The 8,676-nt window shown below is 42.4% G+C and overlaps 1 protein-coding gene across 2 annotated transcripts in view; it reads right to left on the bottom strand.

The window, feature by feature from the left end:
* Positions 1–2,596: 2,596 nt before the first annotated feature.
* Positions 2,597–8,676, bottom strand: part of fbxw7 (F-box and WD repeat domain containing 7) — a 54,968-nt gene continuing 48,888 nt past the window's right edge. For both annotated transcript variants that reach the window (XM_026302856.1, XM_026302857.1), the window contains exons 9-11: positions 7,773–7,998; positions 7,154–7,364; positions 2,597–5,073 (exon numbers count right to left, since the gene is read on the bottom strand). In XM_026302856.1, coding sequence (XP_026158641.1) covers positions 4,805–5,073; positions 7,154–7,364; positions 7,773–7,998 — 706 coding nt within the window. In that variant the 3' untranslated portion in view covers positions 2,597–4,804. The remainder of the gene's footprint in view (positions 5,074–7,153; positions 7,365–7,772; positions 7,999–8,676) is intronic.

Here is an 8,676-nt window from a genome sequence, read left to right as displayed (position 1 = left end):
AGTTCTTCTTCCACTGCTCTTTCTCAATTAGGCAAATAATTCTTTAGCCTTTAAAAATATGAACAAAGTGCTTAAAATTGCCTCTCTTCCCAGAGCCTAGGGTGATATCTTGTTCTGTGAGACCAACAGCAAAATCCAATTTATATATGGTAACTTAGAGAATAGTAAATATCACATGGACAAAGCTGGAACTGTAAAATGTTTGTTGTTTGCTTGAACAAGATTACCGTATTTTCTGGACTATAAGTCACACTTTTTTTTTTTTTTTTTTTTACTCCTCTGGCTTGTAGTGCGACTTATTGTCAGGAAAATACGGTAATGTTCAGCCATGATAGCAGTTCTGAGGGACAACATGTTGAATGTTTACCATATTTTCCAGCTTATTTTGTTGTGCTAGCATGCTAACATTAGCCCCTCAGAACATGAGGTGCCGACGATTTGATCATAACCAAAGTTAAACCTTCAATTAGAGATTCCAGCTTAACAACCTTAACACTTATCCGATGTGTGTTTCTGTGCTTTAGAACACTTTTTTCTTTCTTTTTTTGACCTGGAGGAGATGGTGCTCCCTGCTGTGAAATGTTTTAATCCACTGAAAATCTAACAGAAAAGGTTTTTGAATTCTTTATGTTTCAGCCTGTTCATCTTATCAAGCAGATGTTAAACAACTCATTTCAAGGCATTTAACAATCCTTCATTATTTTAAAGGCTCCAACAAAAGCATTTTATCAGCCACAGAACAGTTTTGTTTGGTTGTCACTATTTCTTTCACCTAATGTTTCCCCACAGATTTATACACTTAGATGCTGCATGAGCACTGGAAGGCTATAAAAATATTTTGTAATTATACTTCTGGTGAAATATTCATATTTTGCTCATTTACATTTTATTTAGCTTAATTTAAATACAATATTTATAGAATGTAGGCTACAATGTATTGGCAGGGATGTGCAATTTTAAGAGTTGCACAATCTTAAAAAGCACCAAGAAATTACTTAGTGCTTCATTTATACAGAAACACTTTGTGAACTGCATTAACTTGTGAAACCTAATGTCTGTCCAGTCTGGTCACAGTCTTTTAGTGACGGCTGAGCAGTTAGTGAAGTTGATTTCATTTGGAGTTAGTCTTTTAATAAAAATGTATATTGGTTTCAGTTAAAATGTAGTCTTTTGGTTATTTGCCTGTTAGTGATCAACTAGTATTGTCAAAAATTGAAAGTATTTTAGTTTTCATTAGTGACATTTTCGTCTAATTGTTTCACTGCATTTTTAAAATATAAACTTTGAAAGCTTCAGCTGTCAGCAGAGATGGTTACAGGTGTGGTAACATGATGCAGCATCTAAGTGTATATCTCTATGATGTGCAGAAAGACTGTTTATTCCAGTGAGAGAAATTGAATTGAGCGTTTACATGGCTAATATTTTCCTACAGAATGGATTATTAAATTAATGACAAAATTGGTGACAGATTGAATGGACTGTGATGCCATTCATAGAGGCTCATTGCTATGGTGATCAGCCTTCTTTCAGGACCGTGTGTCTGTATGAAGCACAGATAAAAAAAAAAAAAAAAAAATGTGGATTTACTATCCTCCATGACCAGTCAGTAGAGCAGACTTACTGCTTGCACAACACACAAGTGGAGCCTGGGAACAAACAGGCACACACAGAGTAACCTTGCCAACTGAAGTAGAAACGCCCCCACACGTTCATTCATGTGAGGATGTACAGCCCTCGCCGTTTCCTCACAATACAGTTTATACTGAGCTTTGAGGACGGGCCAGAGACGAGCCATCACTAGGCAACAGGCAGGAGAGAACCCACAGCGCAGCACAGACTCTGTTTCTGCTGCTGCTACACTGAGCTGTACCGGCTCATGACAGAAAACATTACGATGTAAGTGACATTGACGGAAAGAAAGAAAAAAAACAGTGGGTCACCTTTACGTTGTTCCCTGCTTGCTTTCGTAGCGCTTTACGTGCAGCTGGGAGCAGAGTGAATGTAACGGGTTCTTCTGCTCCAGCTCCAATTCCAGTCAGGCTGCAATTGTATAAAAGCTCTCAAGTTCAAGAATAAGAATTAAATTTAAACACTAAATTAAATGTATTATTTACAAATCAGGCTACCTAAATTGAGATTTATTTGAGCATCGAGATTAAAAAGTGTTAAACAGCTACTAAAGAAGATAGGCTGCAATAAGAAAATTAGAGAGTGCATGAAGTTTCTCTGCTGAAGCTGCACTGTCTTCATTTAAATCTACATCGAAATATAAAACCAAATTTTTAGTCTTGAAACTGCCCCTTGATTCAGATGAAGGTCAAAATTACTGAAGTTAATTTCTGGAGGGAGTAATGCAACCCGTCTTTGGTTCGTTTCATGGGGAAATAAAAGTACAGAATTTTTGCTAGCCCTAAAGAAACAGCTTTTTTTGTCAGCCCCTTTATCAAACTGAAAATCCAGCATGTTGGTCTGTCACAGAAATTTGTCATAGAAATTTGGCCTATAGGCAGTGCAGTTTTACTACAGTAAACTTATACTTTACTACAGTAAATCTGCACTGTGATAAATGTTAGAAGTATGTCCTTTATAGATGTAATCAAATGATTTGCTTTATTGAACATATAAGATGCCTTCACACAGGTAACAAAACAGACAACTGATATGCTTGAAATGAAAAAAGAAAAACCCACATTTTATTGCACTTAAGTTATAAGAAAATAAAATTCTAAGTGAATCAAACAAATACACAATCCCTTTAAGATTTTTTCTGTCTGTTTTCTTTTTTGCCAGGCAGTTTACAGGAACTGAAAAATAAAACACCTGCAACAAATCTGATTTCTCAAACCAGATCATAAATTAAAACAGGGCGAAAACAACGAGAGGAGATAGAGCAAGATTGTTTTCTTTTTTCTTTTTTAATATACAGTGTTATACCACTTTCACAGTTCGGCTTGAGTTGTGACTCTTGGAGATTGAGACGATTTTCATTTGGCTACAGTGTTTCTGTTCATGTTTGTTGCCTTTGTGTTTTTAGTTTTCCCACTGAGAATCCACGAGGCTGCGGCTGCTGCAGAGCAGCCATCCTGCTGATTTTCTCTGCGTCCCATGAAGGTGATGGTCTCCTCTGTTGCTTCAGACATCTTTGAATGGAACAACAATCACACAGGTACAGACAGTTCTTTCGTTCACGTTAAAATCGATACATGTGCTAGTTTTTTTCCATTGCCAGTCCACACAGCATTTGTACATTTCCCCAAAGACAGGCTGAAAGAGCTTTGTCCCAAGGAATGTGTTTACAAGTTGCCCATTAACACGCTAACACAGGCACTCATGCACGCAAACACACGCACGCCAACAGTGTACATCCCCTAGCTTCCTCTCTGCAGGCGATCCCGTCAGTATCTGTCAGACACGCTCCCTCCTCTCAGCCTCGTAGAGGCACATTTGGCTCAAGTTTCAGTGGCAAAAACAACCAAAATAAAAGAAAAATGTTGGATGTTATCTTTTGTTGAAGTCCAAACAGAGTTCAATTTGGAATTTCGCCTGGGACTAAAACGTCACAGCAAGTAAAAGTTCCAACTCTTTTTTCCGTTCATCTAGCAGCATAAATACAGTTTGGCCACTGGGGAAAAATAGAGGGGAAGGGGCTGGGGGGTTTAGGGGCTGGGGGGTTAAGGGGCATTAATCCACAGCACTTTGAGCAATGAACCATTACTACTTCTCTTCACAGCACCAGCATTGTGGAAACCACCCCAGCTAGACTGAAAATTCTGGACAGCATTGACGTTTATGTGAAGATGGTGCTCCAAACCCAGGTATGTAGAAAACAGAAAGGAAGAACAAAGGACTCAAATACAAAGACAGAAAAACCCTGGTGACATAATGACAGCAAACCTAAACCGAGCAGGTTTCTAATACTGGGATTTGTTGCTGTTGGCAACGGTGAAGAAAGAAAACAAAACAACGGAGGAGAAACCCCCTTTTCATATGATGAACCAAAGAACGTATCGAAATTCACAGTTGTTCTTGTGTGCGATATTGAAAAGTAATCAAACTACAGAAACCAAGTGAAGAACAAGAACGGAAACAGAGTGACAAGAACCGAGCCTGATTACAGGCTGAACCCTCCAATCACTTTCTCTCCTCTACATCAAGCAGCTCTTTACGTGTAACTATGTGGAAATTCAGCTTTAAATGTCTCCCGCCTTCCTTAATCTTTTCCTCCAGTCAATGTTTTCCACTTTCTGCTTGGCCGTGTGTGAGTGTGGGGTTGTGTGTTTATGTTCGCTTACTGATGGGAGGGGGTGTGTGTAGGGGCCTTTAAAAAATAATATATCTCTGTACATCTCAAAATCTGTCAGGCTTGAACGAAACCAAGTCTCTGCGCGAGGTGGGCCCTGAACTGAAAAGGTGGCGAGTCACTTCAAAACAGTTCAGTCGTTATCAGTCGATCTTTCTTCCTGTCTTCTTTCTCCCAGCGAATTGAGGGACATACAGTGGACCCCGGTCCTGTTTCCAGCCCGTTCCAACTACACCTCATTCTGGTGGTAGGGGTTCAAATGCAGGGGCTGAACACGTGAGGGTCTGTGGGTGTGTCAGTAACATTTACCCAAAACAGGACGGGGAGGATAATGGTCGAGGACAGGACAGCCCAGTGTGAGCGGTGGTGGTTGTAGATTTTGCGAGTTTGGGTGAAGAGTTCCGGCGTTGGCCCTCCGGTTTCTGGGTGTCTCATCTCCCATTCCCACCCTATTCCTTCCTCTCTGCGGTTCGCTCTCTTTGTCCTTCCCTCCCACGTCCCTTCTCACTTCATGTCCACATCAAAGTCCAGCACCAGCAGCTTGGTCTCCTCTGTGCCATTGCGGCTACCCACCGCACACACCAGTTTGGTGTTGGAGGCCCGGATGCGCCACACCACACCACCGCTGCCGCCACTCTCAAGAGTCACCAGGTTACGGATGAACTCGCCCGTCTTCAGGTCCCACAGCTTAACTGTGCCATCGTCTGAGCTGGTGATGACAAAGTTCTTGTTGAACTGGAGGCACGTCACGGCGCTCTGGTGCTTGTGGGGACCTAAACACACAAAGAAACACACAGATGGTGCGTGAGATCAAGAAATTTCTTTCCAGGTTCAATAGAAACTAAAACAGAAATTTTCAGGAGAAAAGAGCAGATGCAAAACGAGTCTGTTGTTTTAGCTGCCAACACTTAAGGAAGTGAATCAGAAATGAGAAACTAACTCTGTGTACTGAATAATGATTTCATGTAGAGATCCTGGTAAACAGTCACCCAAAACAATATCTCTTTAGAACAACTCGAGTAATGTAGTGGTGGCAAATTCAAAGTGAAAGACAGCTCTGGCATAAGGACCCAGCTCGGGAATAAAAAGCTCAAAACAAAAACCTGAGAGACAAAGGAAAAACCTCCTTCCAGCCTATTCTCTAAGCTGCGTAGTGACTTCTTCCCACTGTAGCTGGGCTTAAGGACGAGCTGCAGTGAGATGCTCATGCCTGTCACTGTCACAGAGGCTAAGCAGCTCCTCTCCACCTCCGTCTGCTGTTAGTGTGCTGCATCTGGCAGGAGGCCACCGTTAAAAGTGAAGATGGCGGCTGTTACTGCCTTCGTTGAGGTGACTTTATTTGTGACTGTACGTGTGCACTGACTTAAGATTTCCCTTGGTGCTTGAAAATTATATCTTAATTAAATTAATTAGGGCAACACAAAACAGAAAGAGGTGCAGAAACAACTGCTGGCAAATGGGCAGCTTTTTAAAGTGGTAGCTACAGCAGCTGTTTGATTCACACACATTTAATTTCTTTGCTCTTACACTATTCATTTGCAGAGAAAAAAATTGTTGTATTGCCACATCAACAAGCTCCAGATTTTACCATTTCTGTCTCTGGGTAGTTCAAAGGCTGTGCTATTTACCCGAGTACACAATTCTCCTCTCAGCAACCCCCAACATGCCTGCCTCTCCTCCCTCCCTCCGCTCTCCATTACCACAACAAAGCAGCCTGCTCCATCAGTACCTATACTCTCTTCAGCTGACAGTGACAGCCTTGTTGTTGGTCTATTGTCTTATCAAAACACCCTAATGAAGAGCAGAAATTGTCCACTGACCTAATTATATGACCCACAAAGTGGCCTGGCCTTCATTCCCTCACTAGTCACCCCCTTTTCACAAGACAGACGCACATCCTCCCCCGTCTTATCCCTCCTTCCCTTCAGACTCTCACTGGGGCATCCCTTTGTTCAGCAGGGGTGTGTGTGTTGGGCTTTGGAGGACCAGCACACAGGGCTGTAGTCTGCTAATGAGGGCATTTAAGGGGTGGGGCACCAGTGGCTGCCGCTGCTATTCAGCAACGGATTTTGAACTTCCTGTGAGGCACCGGTGCTGCTAATGGAGCTAGAACTATTCAGACAGACACAAAGGAAATGAGACTATAATCAGGACGAGCAGGTCCATAAGGTGTTGGCTCTGCACTGCTAAATACACGCACACACACACACACAAACTGGTCAATTAGTCTGGGTTTAATTGGACTGTCAGTTTCAAGCTACGGCCAAATCTACATGCTTTTTTTCTGTCGTTCAAGCCTGGTGCTGCCATTTTTCACTAGTTTGCCGTTTTTCTATTTATCTAGTGTATTTAGAGATTCACGTACAGCCTGTTCTGCACCAGCAGAACACAACGTCACCTAAGCTGGTGCTGGAGAAGGGAACATATCATACAATAACTCAAACATCCTTTATTGATCTCGTCTGTAATTAGATCTTATCCACTAAGGTGATGATTGCTCTATCGCAGTCAAAGAGAAAAACATCAGCAAAAGTCTATGAGAAACTAAAACACCTAAACAGCCTTTCCATCTAAAGTGCAATGTAAAATTACACCTGTGCACTAGTTTTTTCCCCAAATAATGTAACTCTACAACCTACTATAGACCATTCATGTTTAGTTTTATCATGAATGCCAAAATAACGTGCTCATTAAACACTTTCGCTGCTTTTTCCAGCATTTGTCCCTTTGTCTCCTCTGAAGCAGTGACTAATATCTAGTTGGGGGAGATGTTTAAGTTCTACCTGAATTCAACACTGGAGCCCATTAATATGACATTACAGACTATAGTTAAGATCTAGACTGTGGACTCACCTTGCAGGGTTTGCAGGCACTGGCCCGTCTTGATGTCCCAGATCTTGACAGTAGAGTCCGCATTGCCTGAGACCAGGATGTTGTCTTTGAGCTCCATGCCGCTGGTGAGGGACTGATGCCCCGTTAGCGTGTGGATACAGTTGCCCGTCTCCACGTCCCAGACCCTTATAGAGGTGTCCAGTGAGCCGCTCACCACATGGATCCCATCGAACTACAAACAGAGGATCAATTGAAATTGATCATGTTGCCATTTCGAAGTAACTGCAGCTGTCACCCAAAGTTTTATGAGACAGATGCCTACACAGCATACTTTGGTTCTATTAACCAACCGAAGATTAAACTCATTGAAATGAATGAGTTTTATTGATCTGTGAAAGCTTTTATTTCTGTTCCCACATTCAAGAGTAGAGCAAAAGTCTAACGATGCAGTGCAGTAGGCTGCTGCTTCTCTGAGGGTGATGGCACCAGTTAAAGTGCACTGTCAGCACAGAGTGGGTGAAAGGACATCTTAGAGGACGCAGCAATTAATCCCTGTTTTCACAAAATGCACAAAGAGCCACGTCCACACTAATAATATGTTCTAAAACTCTACTGTAAATGTCTGTTTGAAGCTGCTCACCTGTAATGAGTACACTCTGTTAGTGTGCCCCTGCAGCGTGTGGAGGCAGGTCTCCGTCTCGGGGTCCCACACTTTGACCATGAAGTCATAGGCACCACTGACCACCCGCCGCCCGTCGTACTGGACGCAGCGTACCGCCGCCACGTGGCCCATGAGGACGTGTAAACACTGACCTGTCTCGATGTCCCAGACGCGCAGCGTGGCGTCACGAGAGCCACTGACCACCCTGGAAGCGTGCAGCACAGACACACAGAATGACAGCAAGTCAGGGGATTGTAGTAGAGGGTTAGGTTTTGTGTAACATTAAAAGTTAAATGTTTGAAGTTGGGTGAATTCATTACAGGTCATAATGTTGAGCTTCGCTTTTCCACCACATTTACACAGTGACAGCTGCTCTGACAGAATGATGAGGCAGGTATGAACAGTTCCCTTTGCTCCTCTAATGACTAACCTACAGCGTCACATTCATGTTCATACATGAATGTACAAAAACACCTCTTTACCTCAAACAGCCACCCCTTGAGCCCAGAATGGAAAAGCAAAAGGGATATTATAGGCTGCAAACTGGGAAACTCCCTACAGAGAAGGCGGCCCACTCAAGCTTTACATTTTTCAGATTCTAACTGTAAGAACAGTTTGTACCAACGGTATTTTTTGCAGTCATTACCAAACGAGAAACATGGGAAAAACACGTTGAGTCTGTTTGGACTGATTCCACCTGAAGACTAGAACAGAAATTAGGATGCCATGTTTTTCACAGGCTATTTAGATTAAAAAAACAAAACAAAACATGCAGACAAACACAGCACATTCTTTAAAATATCCCTCGCAGTGCTACACAGGTGGAAATCACCATCTTACTCACTGCCTGCTTGGAGATCACAGTCCTTCCACTCAGTGAGTT

The sequence above is a fragment of the Mastacembelus armatus genome, chromosome 1 (assembly GCF_900324485.2).
Source record: "Mastacembelus armatus chromosome 1, fMasArm1.2, whole genome shotgun sequence".
Classification (NCBI taxonomy): Eukaryota; Metazoa; Chordata; class Actinopteri; order Synbranchiformes; family Mastacembelidae; genus Mastacembelus; species Mastacembelus armatus.
Note: the sequence above shows the minus strand (reverse complement) of the source record. Positions and strands in the feature narration are given on the sequence as shown.